Source organism: Cyclopterus lumpus, chromosome 7, assembly GCF_009769545.1.
Source record: "Cyclopterus lumpus isolate fCycLum1 chromosome 7, fCycLum1.pri, whole genome shotgun sequence".
Classification (NCBI taxonomy): Eukaryota; Metazoa; Chordata; class Actinopteri; order Perciformes; family Cyclopteridae; genus Cyclopterus; species Cyclopterus lumpus.
This window is the reverse complement of record NC_046972.1, coordinates 20,970,165-20,987,505: the sequence shown is the minus strand read 5'-3', so window position 1 is coordinate 20,987,505 and position 17,341 is coordinate 20,970,165. Positions and strand designations below refer to the sequence as shown.

General features: G+C 46.9%; 1 protein-coding gene across 1 annotated transcript; it reads right to left on the bottom strand.

The window, feature by feature from the left end:
- Positions 1-203: 203 nt before the first annotated feature.
- Positions 204-15,735, bottom strand: baz2a (bromodomain adjacent to zinc finger domain, 2A). The gene is given in 29 exon segments (XM_034536277.1): positions 204-2,158; positions 2,688-2,831; positions 2,984-3,225; positions 3,505-3,651; positions 3,756-3,891; positions 3,979-4,262; positions 4,389-4,454; positions 4,590-4,750; positions 4,853-5,008; positions 5,131-5,443; positions 5,553-6,139; positions 6,255-6,399; positions 6,494-6,556; positions 6,665-6,839; positions 6,924-6,998; positions 7,102-7,316; positions 7,426-7,680; positions 7,776-8,174; positions 8,276-8,496; positions 8,614-8,836; positions 8,965-9,066; positions 9,209-9,317; positions 9,603-9,666; positions 9,801-10,181; positions 10,287-10,562; positions 10,838-12,826; positions 13,684-14,571; positions 14,670-14,793; positions 15,534-15,735. Coding segments are annotated over 28 exon segments (8,100 nt in total). The 5' UTR covers positions 15,534-15,735; the 3' UTR covers positions 204-1,998.
- Positions 15,736-17,341: the final 1,606 nt, after the last annotated feature.

Below are 17,341 nucleotides of genomic sequence, written 5' to 3'. Positions count from 1 at the left end.
TCTAATCCTGCTAAAGCCTATCCCAGCATGCACTGGGCCCGTACAGGTCACCAGTCTACTGTAAACACACAGATATGAAATATGGGCAATTTACAGTCGCCAAATTACCTAAATGTCATATGTTTGGACTGTGGGAGGAAACGGGAACACACACACACACAGAAAAGATTCACATATAATAAAAAAGGCAAAAGAGAGAAGAGTACTCTACTAGATGTGGTTTTTATTCAACTCACAGTACATTCTACAGATGCACACGTGTTACATCACCGTAATACAACAGAGTCTTGCAATACCTCCTCTTAAAAATGATGATTTGGTCCTAAAAATATAAAGGAACAAATTTAAAGTCACCAAAACTGTACATTATTAAAAATTCACTTAACACCACGTTTGGTTTTCGTATCTTTTTTTTTTTTCTTTTTTGAAAAAAAAAACGTCTGTCCCTTTTAAGTGTAACAAGGAACATCAAAGTCTATTTTTTTTCCCTATCAACGGATTCGAGAGTTCAGTGTAAGAAAAACACATTTAAATAAAACCCAGACTGTGGCGTCACGTCGACCTTCATAGCAAACCAACCATGCCACGCAACGTCGGAAATTGGCCCTTGAAAAACACCAACAAACAAACAAAAAAATCAAATAATTAAAAAGGAAATTTAAGACAGAAAAAAAAAAAAAAACCAGGCAGGAACGTGCCCAGTACCTCATTATCAGAGCTCCTTTGCAATGCTAGTCTTTAACATGGGAGGATTTGAGCCTTGCACGTAAACTACCCGTTGAGATGTTTCCGCCTGCTCAGACGAGGCACAGGAGTACATCTTCCACACCGATAAAAGTTCTCAACTGCCAACAGCATCTCGTCTTGTGGCCACGATATAATATCGCGGAGCGAAAAGTTTCAGTGCGAGCCGCTTTTTAATTTACTTTTAACAAGAGGAACAGTGAACTATAAAAGCCTATAAGCCTAGACCGACTGACCAACACCAAATAAATCCTCCAGTCCCAGAAACCAGTGTATTTCACACAGCAGCAGAAGGTGGGTATGTGTGTGTGTGTGTGTGTGTCAAATCGTGTGCATGTCTATGTGTGCGCGTGTGTGTACGCGTAGCGTGCAAGACTTTAAGTGGAGGTTATACGACATCTACTCGTGACAGTCCAAGAACAGATTCTTTTTTAGTTTAACTGGCCTTTTCAGAAATCGTCTAGACATCTCTATATGGTAATCTGTACACGTTCACTACTAAGCTATTGCTATTAAATAATCCCAGCTATTGTAATCTTTATATATATTTATATATAGAATATATAATAAAAATATATTGAGCAAAAAAATTACTTCTAGGCATAAGACCACATTACATTACATTTCCATTGAACAGGTAAGAAACGGCCCGAGCTCAGTGAAGAGTTTTGATCCATTTTTGCCGTCGAGCGGTGCCGAGCAGGTCCAGTGTGCGGCGGTTAGGCCGCAATAGTGCGATCGGTCTCTGACCTTCAGTCTCTGACCTTCAGTAACGAGTCTGAGAACCAAGATACTCGGGAAGGGAGGGAGGGGGAGGGAGGGGGCCTGAGACCGCGTCGTCGCCTCGCAAGCAGGGTTTGACCGAAGGCCGCGTGAAGGGACGTGACGGGGGAATGCAAACTGGAGATGAGGTGCTGAGGTGAAGATGAGGAGACACGAAAGGAGGAATGAAAAGTGGAGAGAGAGAGAGAAAGAGAAAGAGACGCGTTCTCGCTCTCTGTGAAGAGGAATGGGTACAAGTTCAAGCCATTTCAGCTGTTGTCGGCCTGGAAAAAGATTTGTCCGGTAGAGGAAACAATAACAGACAAATAGCCAAAATCTATACATATATACCTATACATGAGAGAATACACATGAGAGAGAGAGAGAGAGAGAGAGAGAGCGTGTGTGCCTGGGACGGTGACGGCACCAAAAGTATGCAGCCCCACCCTTAGGGGGGGGGGGTCTGTGTGGGGGGAGGAGAGGCGCACACTTCTATTTGTCCCTATTCGAGTAGAACTCCGCCCAGCGGCTCTCAAAGAAACGCCTCATGGCATGTCCCGCCGTTCCCACCTCCGACGTGTCCTCGTTGAACAGCTCGCAGTTGTTGAAGACGAGATGAGCGTCCGCCGCAAACTCCTCACAGCTGCAGTACCTGAGACGAGGAAAGAGGCCCGATGTTTAATAAAAAAAAAAAAAGGTATCACAGAGGGCAGAAATAATATTCTCATGTGAGAAATATAGGAAATGTTTAAATACAGAACAAGTAGTCAACACTAGCCAAGTAATCTACAAGCTCAGGTCTCCATTGCTCTATATCCGAATGATAGCACACGTCTGACGTGTTATTGTGGTTAGATGAATGTATTTTACGGTGCTGTTATATTGCTAGTAGTCGTCCTGTTAATAAAAAGGTGGGTGCGGGAAAGTAATTTAAAAAAATGTTTGGCCGCAGTGAAAATTGAGTTTTTCAAAAGGCTCAACACCAATAAATATCTAGAATATATTGTTGGATAACATTGTTTTGAATTTTGGAAAATGGTGCCAGTGACTTTATTACAGAAACTAAAAAAGGTGATATTAACCTCCTTAATGGCCCTAATAAGTGAACCTTTAACGATTGTGAACGAGAGCTAATAAATTATAAGTGGTAAAGAAAACGAGAAGCACAAATCCGCTCTCACCCTCCCTGCAGCAGCCTCTCTCGCATGGTGAGGAAGTCCATGGGGGTTTTGACGATGCGGCGGTAGCCGGGCACCAGTCGGGGGTTGACGGGTTCAAGGAACGGCCAGGCGTCTGCGTGAGACTCCATCTCCATTAGAATGATCCTGGCAGGAAATTAAAATCATTAAAAACCCAAATTTATCACAACATAACCGTCAGAACTATTTATCCCCCCCCCCCCGTGGACTTAATGAATAAATAAAGACTCCTGTTGCGTAACGTTAATAAGATTAAATAAAAAAAAGGCAGGACTCACTCGCAGAAGGTGAGGTCGGGCTGGTTGCGGGTCGTCATGCGGCGACGTTTAGCGGCGCTTCCTTCTCCGGAGTGACGGGAGGCGGAGGGGGGCGTCACGGTCTCCTTGTACCGCGTCGCCATGCCGCCGCCGCCGCCGCTACTTCGCCGCGTTGACGTCTCTTCTTCGGAGCTTTCGTCTTCATATCTTCTCTTCTTCACCCGGGTCCTCTTTTTGGACGAGCGCGGTGAATCACAGTCGTCCTGAGGAGACGGAGAGAGAGCGAGGAAGCGGGTTGAGCCGCCGGGGAACGGAACAGCTCTTTTCAAGATAGATTTATCTCACACACTTTATATATTCTATTGTATTTATACTGTTTTTTTTCTTCTTCCCCCAGGCAAATTCCTTGGGGAAAAAAAGACCCTGTTTCTGGTTCTGATATAGCAGAGAACAAATTATTTAGAGGGCACACTCGCCACAAAAACGGCCATAATCTATCCTGTAAGTTTTTCTTAGTCAGGATTCAGAGGACGGGTTCTGACCTTGGCAATGCAGGTAGGACAAAACCAGTCTCCCTCCGGCACCTGGGTGATTTTGGGCTTCAGGCAGTACATGTGGCAGCCGCGATCACAGCCGTCACACAGCAAGAGGCAATCGTCGTTGTCTCCCTTCCTGCACACCTGGCAAGTCTGGATTAAAAAAGCAGAGCGGAAGTCCTTATTGTTAAGATGACAACTTATGTGAATTTAGTGTTGTTAGTTTGTGCCAACAACAATCTTTTGAGGTTACTTACCACTTTAGTCACAGATCTCTCCCAAGCGATGGCCTTCTCCAGCTGAAGTATACACAAACAGACCTGAGGAGCGCTGCGGCAGCGATCCAGAGCTTGTCGCCACGTTCGTAGTCGAGATGTGATCTCGCTTTCCAGACTAGAAGAAAAATAAATAAATAAGGAAAATAAGAAAAAAGCACAAATCCCTCCCCCTGCAATCCAAAGGACAGAAAGTCCGTCTCACCTGAAGACATCCATGGGATGCTCTTCTCCCGGGGTGGGCGTGAGAGGAGCGAGGCGCATCACTTCGGCGATGTTCCAGAGCGGCTCCTTCAGGTAGCGTCTCTCTATGTTTCGCTCGAGGTTGCCCAACCGCAGCACCGCCAAGTCCACCGGGTGTGTCGCGGCGCGGGGCAGGTTGGACCACTCCTTCTTGGTCCGCACGATCCAGTCGTCGCGCGGGTCGGCCTCGTGTTCATAGTATTGGAGGTCGTCGCGCGTGGAGTCTGGATCTGGGATCGTGTAGGGCTTAAAAAAAAAAAAAAGGGGAGGCGGGGACAGTTTAAGTATCAGTGGGGGAGAAAACTAAACGGATGCTATGTTTCTGAACTAAAGAACTCGAGGAATAGTTTCATAAAGTTTTTAAATAGTCACCTGGAATTCTGCCATTGGCGTCTCTGTGATGGGTTCAGCATCATTCGCTGCACTCTGAGGTGCCGCCTTGGAGAAACAGAAAAAGCAGATATGCATTTAGAAAAGGTGGTTTTCGGACGGACGGCCACCCGGGCTCACACACACACACACACACACACACACACGCGCACACACACACACGCGCACGAAGTGGCTTCTCACCTTCAGATGGAGGTCGGCTGCAATGACCCGCTGCTCCAGGTCCTCCACCCACTGCAGGGCATTGATGTCAGTCTCCATCGCTTTCTCCTGCACTTGCCAGGGCTGCTGCAGAGCCTCCCGCAGCACATCCTTCTCTTCCATCTTCGACTCAAATATAGGGTCTAGACCGGCAAGAGCAGTTGTAAGTGCACAAATACTAATTGATCAGAATTCAAATGCAAAATGACAAAGTCCAGTAACCATTGAGGAAGCACGACACTTACCGTTGATAGGTTTGGTGCATATCTCGACTAAACTCTCCATGTGTTTGGACAAATGCTTATGGAGCACCTTCTCCCTGATGCCCCTTGGATTGAGGGCCTGTAAGGTGCTATGCAGTTCCTCTGGATCCTGGATCCACCACCAGCCACGCACCATTGCTGGAAAAGACAAAATAGACATACAAATAAGAAAAGACACAATAAATGACCACCAGCTCTGAATTACCTCATAGTTGCTAAAGTAACACCAGTTAAAGCTATTTAAACCAAACACAACTTACATGTTGGTATGGGCTTGACCACCAGTTGTGTGAAGTACTGCTGCTCGAGCTCTTGGAACACGGAGTTGGGAGGGCGGCCCCGGCGCTTGGCTGCGGCTCCTCTCGGCCCTCTGCGTGCAGGACTACTGCCTCGGCTCCCTCTCCTCCGCCGACGCACTGGCCTGGCAGGGGTAGTCGGAGGAACGGGAGCTGGAAGAAGCTGAGGGGGAGGTGGTGCTGGACCAGCGGCAGCAGGTAGTGTAGAGAGAACGTCCTGTGGTGTTGCTGGGGTCAAGAGGTCAGCAGGGGTCAGGCAAGGCAAGAGCGGGTCCGGCTGCGGGGTAAGAGGTGAGAGATTATGTATTTATATGGCACACAGAAGACTCAAAGTGCATTATTAAAGCATAATACATGGATTCATTGTTCTGATGGTTTTAGCACACCTGCATGAGAGGAGCAGCGAGTGCGGGCAGAACACTTGGGAGGAGTTTAGAGGGCGAGCTGGGAATCTGACACTCGGTCAGGGAGCTATCGTCGCACGGTTGTTTTGGGATCAGGTTGAACCACTGTCCCCGTTTCTCCGCCATCTCCTTCACACTCTCCTCTGGTCGATTGCCCTCCGGAGTATCCCCTGCTGGCGTGCACGTGCCGTCGGTCACCGCGTCCTGCGATTGGTTGAGCCAGCTCTGGAAAGCAACCTGCGTGAGGTTGTGCGTGCCGCTGTTCGGCGACCCCGGCCCCTCTTCGCCCCCCGACCTGACGCTACTTCGACGCCGGCGGCGAATCTTCGCCGTGCGGAGGTGAAGCTCCACTTCCGGTTTGATTTTCCGGGGGCGTCCTCGTCCTCTTGGCCTGCTCATGAGGGACGCAGTGCCGGGGAGGTTGTCCTCGTCTGGAGAAAAGGTCTGGGGCTGTGCGGAGGAAGGAGAGGACGGTAGAGAAGGAGTGGTAGGCATGGGGATCTCCTCCAGTTTGGGCTCCTTTTTGAGGAAGGTGACAGGAACCTCGGCTAAAAGGACTTCTCCAGAAGCTGCGTGATAGAAATATAAGGAAGGTTTAGATGAAGGTGGAGAAGCAAAAGAGGTTTGTGAAGTCTAAAAATGAGAGCAGTTACATTCTTTATTCAAACTCATTCTCAGACTCACTCAAAAGCTCCTCTGGCCCCTCGACCAGAACTCCTCCGAGGTGAGGAAGGGCCAAGTATCTGCGCTGGTAGCGGTCCTGGCCCAGCAATACGGCCCGCATGGAATGAGATGACTGTAGCAGCTTTTTGCGGAAAAACGCTTGGCGCTGTGGAGATAAAAAAAAAAGCAGAGGAATATTTAATATTTAAAAAAAGCAGCATAAACGTATAAAAAGCTGTGTCCGTGTAACCTCGATTTACCTTGGCTAGCTTATCAATCTGTCTTTCAAGCTCTGGAATGCTGGCATTGGTCGGGCTCTCGCTCTGTTACAGAAGAGACCAAAAGTAAATGTAGGAAAAATCTGAGTCTGATTGAAAAAATAAATAAATAAATAAAAAAGACGGCTAAAATTCACAACAACAGATATTTACATCACTGAGTTTGGGCTCTTCTTTGCGTACACGGCGGGTGCCTTTCTCAGAGACCAGGCCACCCTCCTCCAGACTGAGGTTCTCCTCCTCCGCCACTCTGGCGCTGCGCCTCCTCTCTTCGAAACACAGCTCTTCCTCCGAGCGTCCTGTGCGGCGCGCTAGTGCCGCCTTCAGTCTGCAAGGGAGAAAACAAATGAGGATCAACGCGTCCTACGGCTCTGTGCGTTTTAAATGGCCAGAGAGAAAAGCGTGACCTTACTTGCGCAACTTCCCCTCAATGATCCACTTGTTCTTCCTGTATGTTGCCATGTTTTCTAATGTGTTGTCAATGTCACTGAAATTTAAAATGTATACGTTAATAAAAGTAACACACTTTGTAGGTTCAAGAGTAACCTTAAAAAAAAAAAAACAATGACTAATTGATTTCTCGTTCGGACCTCGTCACGACGTTGCTGCTGTTGAGCTCGTCCACCAGGAAGCCCAGGATGGCTGCCTTGGTGTCCGGAGGCAGAGCGTGAAACGTTTTGGTCCTCAGCGTGTTGCACACGTCGATCTCATAACCATGAGATTCCAAAAAGACGCGAAGCACTTCCGAGACTGTGCTGCGAGTCAGCTCGGTCTCAACCAACTTGTCCCCGAGGATCTTTACCGACTGGAGGTTTGGGATGAGGAGAAAAACGTCAATTAAATTGTTGCTCTTTTATTAGGACGAGCATTAAATGGGGAAACCGTTTTACACACACACACACACACACACACACCTGATAAAATGATGGCAGGCCTGGATCATGGAGTGCAGCCTCCACCAGCTTTATCAGAAGGTCCTGGACCTCTACTTGGCTGTCGCCCAGGCCTAAGAGACCCTCCTGCAGGGTGGCGAGGCTGGGGACGTCCTTGGGTATATTGAGACCAATGATCTTTCCATAGCCATGTAGGAACTCAACCACAGCCAGACAGTGTGCAAAAGCTTTACCAGAAAGGACCACGCCAGGGATACGGGACAGCTCTGGCAGGAGCTGATGAGACAAAGTTTAAAAGTCAGGATTAAAACCCCTTGTTTCTTTCAAGTCTACGTTAGCTCTGTGATTACAGTTTCAATGACACGACTCACTTTGTGGTCGGTGAGACACATGTCCTCTATGGGCTTCTTCAGTTCCTCTGCGATCAACTGATGCCTCTTCCGCTCCTCCATGCGTCTCTGGGTCTGCGCTCTCCTCTCCGCTGCCCTCTTAGCTGTCAGAGCCACCTGAGCTGCCGCCTCGGCCTCTGCCTGGGCTTTAGCCAGAGCCTTGGCTTTACTCCGAGCACCCAGCACCCTCTTACCCTGGGCTATCCTCTCCTCGTCGGTCTGCTGTACCGGAGGCGGAGCCTCGACCTTGACCGACCTCCTGCGGCCGGGCTTCTTGGGCACCGCGGCGGCCCCCGGTGCCGGCTGTGGTACCTGGGGGGCTGTCGGGTCGGTTGGTTCCGCCTTCGGGTCCGGGTCCGGGTCCTTGGACTCTTGCTCAAGCTGAGTGTAGAGAGGGGAGAAAGAACGGGTGGAGGTGAGGAAGGGGTTGTGCTGAGGAAAGTGCTAATGAAATGTTTTTTGGGGATGGATTACATCTTTACCTTGGCTTTCTTTTTCTCTGCTTTCATCTTCTTAATCTTTGTATCCTCCCTTCTCTTCATTCTTGCCTGAATAATAAAACAAGCAGAAACCAAAATGAGGATGAGACGTCACCAGCAAAACAGCTCAAAAATACAAACCACACAAACTGAACTAGATACCTTTTTCTTCATTTTCTTTTTGATTTTTACAAGTTTCTCCTTTTCCTCCTCCGTGAGAGCTTCTATAGAATGGAAAAACAATTAGCTTCAGTGCAATGTTCTTGAGGTTATGTGCAAGTCTTCTGTTTGCCAAGTCTTACCTACTAGCTATAAACACATCATTGTCTAAAACCACTCACCCTTGGCCTCAAGTCGCTTCAAAAGCTTGGCGTCAACTTTGCTGAGGAGGTCAATCATCTTGGGTTTGGGAGGTCTACCGGGGCGGCGGGCCTGCACCCCCTTCAGGGCACGGACCCTGCGAGGTTTCTCCTTATCGGGGTTTGGAGGTCGACCTCGCCGGCCAGTGATTGCCATAATCATCGAGGGAACCTCCTCATTGGCCAGGAGGATCCACTGCTTACCCTGTAACATAGCACATGTTTGTTACCACTGTGCAGTGGTTTTGATCCAAATCCTCTGGATCTGCGAACGATTACTTTCTTCCAGCTTTGGAAAAATAAACTGGGCAGCATTCGGAAACATATACAGACCTCAGGAGTTTCTCTTTCTTCATAAAAGTCTCCAACGGGCATGCGTGGGCTGAAGCTGAAGTGTTCTCTGCTGACCACACTGTCCATGTGTTTCTTCAAGTACTGGAGGAGGCAATTAGGAGAACGGGCAGAGAGTGAGAAAATAAGCTTTTAAAAGTCATTGTTTTGACATTATCAATACATCACCGTGTTTTTAAAATCATTTAAAAAAGACATTTATGTTTTTGTTTAACCGAAATTGTACCTTGATTATTTCCGGAAACTGCTTCATCCTCCGTCCACAAGGTGTGTAGTACCAGGTTTCTCCCTTCATGCGGTTCTCCATTTTCTTTACACGAATCTCCCTCCTCCAACTACAGTTGAGAGAGTTCATCATTACAACTGGAGTTAAAGCTATAATACAATTAACACCGCACTTCATGACATTTTGTTTACTATAATGAACCGACAGCTGAGACAGAAACATTATGCAAAACGCAAATGCATTTAGTTACAGTGAAGGATTTTTTTTTTTTAAGTAAAACTGGAGTTTAGTCATTTAGCAGTCAACTTAGAAATCCTGCTTGTTTGGCATGTTTTGGTTAACGGTATCGGATTTAATGAATATTATAGAAACTATAATACAAAAGGAACATTACCCATGTTGCATCGGGAACTGAACCTGCTCCTCAGTTGCAACCCTCCTCTGTCTGTTAGATTCACCTGTTCGAGAAAACGCACGAGACCACGTTCAGCATGTTTGACTGTTAAACTGCGACATCAGGTCTCAGTAAAATACCGTTTACAGTGGAAAAACAATGTACCTCACAAAAATAACTAATAACAGCCTTCATTACCGGCAGTGGAGCTGTCGTCATCATTTTCGTCAACATCAGCAGCGACTGTTTCGGCATCTTGTTTCGGTGTTTTTGCCGCATTTCCCTCCTGGTCTTGTTTCTTGGCCCTTTTGGCCTTCTTGGGTTTCTCGACTGCTGCGGTAAAAGCTAAAGCGTTGGCTAGAACGGCGTCAATCGTGGCTGTGACGGTATCAACCTCTCCTGTGGGAGGCCCAGCCTCTCCACACACACCTGATGTTTCTTTAACATCCACTTTGACAGCCTTCTTCCTCTTTCTGCCCTTGGCTACTACCTCCGCTTTATTGCCTCCCTCTTCGTCAGTCTTCAGCTTCTCCACTTTAGGGGTTCGAGCCCGAGGCTTCCGCTTGGCTTCCACAGGAGCTTAACACAACAGAGGGAAGAAGAAGAAGAAGAAAAAATCTCAATCAAATCCAACATTTTAACATTGTTTTTTTTTCCTTCTTCTGAAATCATAATGTTAAATACCGGGTTTTTTAGTCCATATTGCCTTTGGGGTTCGAGGTTTGCGTGGTTTCCCTGGTGTTTTCTGATGTCCTCCGGCAGCCGACACAATAGGATCAGTTACTGGTTGGAGTGGGTGTACAGCAAGGCTCTCTGCTGGGGTACTGAAGGCGATGAAGTTCTCATCTCTCATCTTAAAACTCGGGGGAGTCGTCGTCTCACTTGCGGTGGTCTTAATGCTAATGCCTCCAGCTGAGTCTGATGCATCATGTCCTCTGGGACTCCACTCTGCTTCCGGTCCTGAGAACAAACAAGAATATTAAACTGTTGGCAGAATTCAGAAATGCAGGATTCTTGACATACAAAACAGAATCTGTTTGGAAACATATCCATAATTTAATGGGTGACGATGAAAGCCAGAAAACTAAAGTTATGCATGGAAAAATAAAAATCCATTTAGTGTAGTTATGTAGAAGGCATACTTCTAATAACTGCAGCTTGTGATGCGAGACTAGTTTCCATGATCATGAACTTTAGGAATGTACCTCGAAGACCTGGCTGAGAGTTGGACTTACTCAAGGTGTCAGAAGGCTCTTCTGTCCGAGAGAGAGACTCCAGCATGGAATCTCCTGCGATCTGACAGCTGTCCTCGGTCTCGTCTGCCTCAGACATTTCCCCTTCCCTGGTTGAGTCCAGCGTGTCATCCCTGGAGTCTTCCAAAGAATAGCCGCTAACTCCAGTGGTGTCAAACCCAGTAGATGGTTCCTCTTCTGCATGGGAAGTGCTGTCGAACTGAGAGGTGTCCTTTCTCAGGAGAAAGCTGCTGTCGAAGTGAGCGGAGTCGTCGACGCACAAGCTGTCGCCGTCTAAGAGAGAGGTCTTCTCGAAGGCCGAGCTGATGTCAATTCTAGAGGGGCAGTCAAATGTCGAATCGCCATCAAAGTGAGACGCTGTATGCGAAGAGTTAAAACTTTCTTCTTCTTCATCCGTCAGATGTTCTCGGCTTGTGCTGTGGAGATGTGAAGACTTTCTGAGTGGAGTCTGCTCCGCCATGGAGTCCTCTGCCTCACAGATACTGCTTTGCAGGTGGTGCTTTTCAGAGGTTGTTGGTGTATTGTTGGGAGCGACTGTGGTCTGCGTGGGTTTCCCAGGAAGATCGGTGAGGAGTTTGGGTGATCGGATTTCAGATTTGTTCGTCTCAGTAGCTTCCACCTTCTGCGATGGTTTGGTTTGGGGACGATGAGGACGAGGGTGGTGTTCTTCCGGTTTTCCATTTTGTTCCTCAGCCAACGCTTTCCCATCCTCGCCGTGACCGCGGTGCTCTGACTTCGAAGACGACTGCTTCGGCGCATGAGGAGTGGTGTTTGGAGGATGCTGCTCAGAGTCAGAACTTTGGACCACTCCAGAAGACGGACCCATCGCAGAAGTCAGAGGCACCAAAGCAGGCGGGGCGGACACGGGTGCAGTCCTGGAGGCTTGAGCGGTTAGAAGAGGTAGGGTAGACGGAGGTCGGACTGTAAGACTTTCATGGTCTGCTAGGGAGGGTAAATTCACCGCCGCTGCTGGTGATGATGATGATGATGCTGCTGCTGCTGAGGAAAGACCAGAGTCAGCCGCTGGAGGAGTGCATGTCAGACGCTGGGGTGTGAGCGCTTGGTCACCTGGTTTACTGCCAACTGAAGGAGTTTTTGAGACAGATAAAGACGTACAAGAGCTGGGTGGTGTTGAGGTTGAAGATCCTGATGCTGACATTAGAGGTGGAGCCACACCAGCAGAGGAGGATTTTGCACCCATTGATGAGGCAGCAGACAATAACTTCGGGGGTCCAGGCCTTTGATGCTGAGCTCCAGACGTATCAGGAAAGCAAGATGTCATCAGAGGTGGCTTGGACCCTAGAAACATCTGCTGAAGAGATGAGATGGGTGCAGTTGTGACATTTGATTGAGGTCTAGAAGCTGAAGGAGGCGATGAAGACTTGATTTGATGAGTCAAAGAGTGCGATGACTGAGGAGAGACCAAAGATGCTGCAGGTGTAGACATACTATCAGTTGAAGCATGAGGTGTAGACAATGTTTGAGGTGATGTAGGCAGGGAGGAGGAAGAGGACCCCACTGACAGATGCTTGGTTCCAGCAGGGGATGTCTCAGTCGCAGCAAAAGCGGGAGGCCTGAGGCCTTGCTTCATTAGAGGCGACGAGGAAAGTCTGGGAGGAGCAGCTGGAGACACATTGGGGGGCGTTGAGATTTGTGGTGGGGTAGATTCTACATCAGTGGGCGATACTAGAGGAGGCCCGGGGGCAACCGTGGGCAACTCAGAGACCCGAGGAGGTGTTGAGGCCTTGGTAGATGCAGAGAGCAGAGATGACACTGAAAGGGTAGGTGTATTAACGTCTGTCTCTCTGACAGGGGACGCCATTTCTGGTCGCAGAGCTGCCGGCTGTTCAGAATGCTGACGGTAATCAGGTCCCACATGAACTGAACTTTTGGGTAGCCTGTGGGCAGCAGGTGCCCTTTCCATGCCATTATAGCTGGTATCTACATCCTCGACATCTTCTCTTGTGTGCCCTGAGAAAGGAATAAACAAAAATGTCAATAAAGAAAATAAGGCGGTGAAGTGTTTTTTTTTTTTTTTTTATATGATGAATTCACAGTGAGTGTATAATGTACTGGAGTGTTAGATGGTCACTGTTTTACATAATCAAACAGTGGCACCTGCTGGTTGAATCTTGGCATTATCACCACCACTGAGCACAGACATGAATCCTGGCCTGATATTAAACATTCATGTTCAAGAAATAACTAGCAGGGCTAGATCAATAAATTGGCTGACTATTTTCTCATTTTGTCTAAAAATGTAATGAAAAGTGTGGTTGAAAGTGACACATTCAGCCGTTTTGTTTAATCTGATCAAAAGTGCAAAACCAGATATTAATTTTAGTATTATAAAAGACTAAATAGATATACATAAAATAACAATGTTAACAATAATAACAAATTTAAAAATGCTGAAACCAAAAAGTCAAATTCTAAAATGATTTACCAATAACATACAATTCTCTCATATACAGATGCCATAGGAAGCAAATGCAACCAGGGAGTGCCATGTTTTAATATGATCAGCAGCCGGGATGACGAGTCCAAGTATGCACAAAGAGGAAGAGGACCATATGACTGTATGAAAATCACTCAACTGGTGACATCTAAGGAGGAAATGTGAAGTACAGAAGACGATTTCATTTATGAGGAAATATAAGTTTGATAGATACCAGTAGTGTCAACATGTAGAACTAACCACATCCAGGCACAAATGTAATATCATTAGCTTTTTGTGGAAACTAGAGAAACACAAAAGGACAGACGTGCGCCAATTAGACAAAACGTTCCTCAAAACACATCTGTAATGTAAAGGTGTAAATGGTCACCTTGCATGACGGTAGATATTCCCACATTGCTAGCATGGGGGCTCCGTTCCCTGCTGTGACCCTTGGGCGATCCACTATCCTGCACTGTTGACGGAGACATCATTGGCGTTGAGGATATTCCCACAGGAAGTGGACTGCCGGTGCCCCCTCCGCTTAAGCTGTGGTGCTGCGGGCTGCCATGGGAAGGAGAAAAATTCTGGGCAGCTGGCGGCATCATCTGAGCCTGGCCTTGGGGCTGAGACTGCTGCGATGGCTGTTGCTGAGGAGATGGAAGTGACGGGTGCTGGGGTTGATGCTGGTAGTAGGGCATCCCATTTGGCATCAGGCCATAATGCTGTGGTTGCTGGTGCTGCTGGTGGTGGTGGTGTGGGAGACGGTGGGAGTGGAGGTGTTGCTGTGACGGCTGATGCGGGGTGGGTTGTATGGACTGCTGCTGGTGATGTTGTGATGGTGTTATTCCAGGATGTGCCTGACTCGGGTATGTCCCATACATACTGTGGGAGTTATAACTTATCTGCTGTGGGCCAGGGTTACTCCTGTTCCAGTACTGACTCCCAGTAAGAGGCATGTTTGGTGGGCCAGCCACAGGGGGCTGGTGGGAGCTTTCAACACCCCCATTCAGCTGGTACTGTCCATGACCCTGGAAGTGGTGCTGTGACTGAGGCTGCACCATCCCGGGTGTAGGCTGCTTCTGGTGCATCCCGTGCCCAGGAGAGTTGCCCATGGCCGGACTGTACTGCGGGTGACCTCCCCACAAGTAGTCGTAGCCCATGCTGCTCTGGTGGTGGTTGCTCATGTGTGGGTACGGAGCCGTCGGCGGGTGGGAACCAGGCACCCCGGACCCGAGTACAGTAGTGACGCCATTCACATTCATTTCGCCATTCATACCTGTTTGACAGAAGAACATTAATAACAACGTTTTTTTTGTTTTTTTTTTAAAAGAGAGAAAGTGAAGGTTTTCACAATAAAATACAAAAAATACTCACTCTTCCCCTGCTGAGGAAAACTCATGGAGGACCCATTAGTATAAAGAGAATCCACTGAGGAGAGTTTCAGTCCTGAGTTTGCTGAGGAGTGGGTGTCATAGTTGAAATGATTATTTGACTCCATCTGGGAAAACACATTAAAAAAATATATCCAGATTTACACTCAATCCAAGTAACATGTATAAGAAGTGGAAGCAAATGCTTCAAAAATGCATGTGCGCGATGTCCATCACTCTGAATCACAAAATAAAAAAAGTATTAAATGTCATTAAATGCCTAACGCAGCTTAGAAAACACGATGCGCAATTAAGCACGAAAATGTCCATCCCAGAATGATTTTGGGGCAGCTGCCCCCCGCTTGGTGACAGCACCATCTCCTTCCAACAACAACCGTTAAAATGTCGCAGCAAAACAAGCAACAGCCAGATGCCAGGCCCCGGCGAGCCGTAATGGACAACCGGGGATATCACGATAGAGGCGCCGCTGATAATCAGCTCAACTCAAATTTTGTACCGTGCGCGCGGCCCATAAACTGTGCCCGAAGAACCCGGCGGCGGCGGCGGCCTCGGTCCAGAGTATCAACGGATAACAAGCGGAGGCCCTGAAGCCGTGACCGTATCGCTCGCTGCTTAACAGCCGAAACGCACGTAACACCAACGCGTGTGTGTGCGTGTGCGAGAGTCGATTCCCTAATTCAGCTAAGGCCGTTTAGCGGAGCAGCGCGAGCCTCGTTCCTCGAACGGAAGATTCACTTCTTTTTTTTCCCTTTTTTTAAAGCGACTGCCTCGTCAACGGCGCTTAACGGCCGATACCGGAGACGTTTACACGCGGAGGAGTTCGGCTCCTCGGGTGGGTCGGCAGTACCGTTTAGTATTAGTGCGAACCGTCGGGCAGAAACAGCCGCTCCGGCTCCAAGGTTATTGAGCTAAATCATCACAATAGAGCCGAACGATAGGGGAGCTAGCTAGACAGCTAACTAGCATCATCAACGGTCGTCCGGGTCCTCGCGCTCCGATGTGAAAGCTAATAACCAAGGTGGAAGGTGCCGCAGCACGCGCTGGTGACGGTCCGCGAATGCCCCAAAAAAATGTAAAATACCAACCGGTGTGTCGGTAACGACCGAGGCTAACTCACCCACACTCGCTTGTTAACAGATGGGAGGCGTGCTCCCCCTTTTGTTCACGGGCTAACGTTGAGCTAGCAGCCAGATGAAGTTACATTGTTTACGCTGCACGCACACAGACAGTTTTTTTTTTTTTGCAGAGCATCATCCTCCCACACTGCCACCATCAAAAGTTTTCGCTGATATTTCAGGTTAAAGCTATCCAACCTTTCAAGTCCTTGGATTTCGAAGGCTCAGGTGCCTCTAAAACCTCCGTCTCATGTGCGGGTGAAGATGGCACAGCGGTAAATAATAAACAACTAATTCCCAAACCTTTGGGTTTTAAATTAGCAAACATGGCTGGTGTGGTCCATTGCAGCCATGATCACAGAACAGAGCGAGCAGGAGCGGAGTAAACGTCCCAACAACAACCGCGTACACATCCGGTCACATGTCTTCACGAGACTTCACAAGAAAATCCCCGATTATAATAACAATGGCCAGAATCACGTAGAGTATTAGTATATGTATTGTTATTTATAATAACAATGACCAGAATTCCGTATAGTATTAGTAAATGCTTTATTATTTATAATATCAATGACCAGAATCACGAATAGTATTAGTATATTTATTGTTATTTATAACAATGACCAGAATCCCGTATAGTATTATTATTATTAATAATAATAATATCAATGACCAGAATCACATATAGTATCAGTATATGTATTATTATTCATGATAATAACAATTACCATAATCACGTATTATATTAGTCTGTGTATTGTTATTTATAATAATAACATTGACCAGAATCACGTATATTAGTATGTGTATTGTTATTTATAATAACATTGACCAGAATCACATATAATATTAGTATGTGTATTGTTATTTATAATATCAATGACCAAAATCACTTCCAGTAATAGTATATGTATTGTTATTTATAAAAACAATGACCAGAATCACATTAGTATTGTGTTATTTATATATGTCAATATACAGGACTAGCCCCTGTCCATTTTTATTATTTTATGTTATTACATTACTATTACTGGTGCAGTAATGTAAGCACACCTTTAATGTGGTGCCTGTGTGTGTATAAGATAATGCCGATTTTTATGAATCCCGAAGGAAAAATATTGTGCCAGTTTAATCAAAGATTATACCAGGAACAAGATAAGAAAAAAATACATAAACAAAAAATAACATAGGATTGCTATCAATAATTGAAGTGGACAATCTTAATTCTGGGGAAGAAATATTCAGCAGTAATATACCTCTGTACCGGTATTTGATTAGGTGTACATATTTAATTACTTTCCACCATAACATTGGCTATTACCACAAATGATTAATAGACAATGTTAATACGAGTTTGAACACGTCAAAATCTAGGCTTTTATTTTAATGTGCTCTAGGGTGAAAACAGGAAACTAGTATTGCAAATTACAGTCACCTTCTCGGAAATGACAGTGAGGAAATCAGGCCCGCAGAGGAAGTATGCTAATATCCTAGGCCGACAAACTTGAAGGTTCCTGGGTCCTAGCACCGAAATAGAACA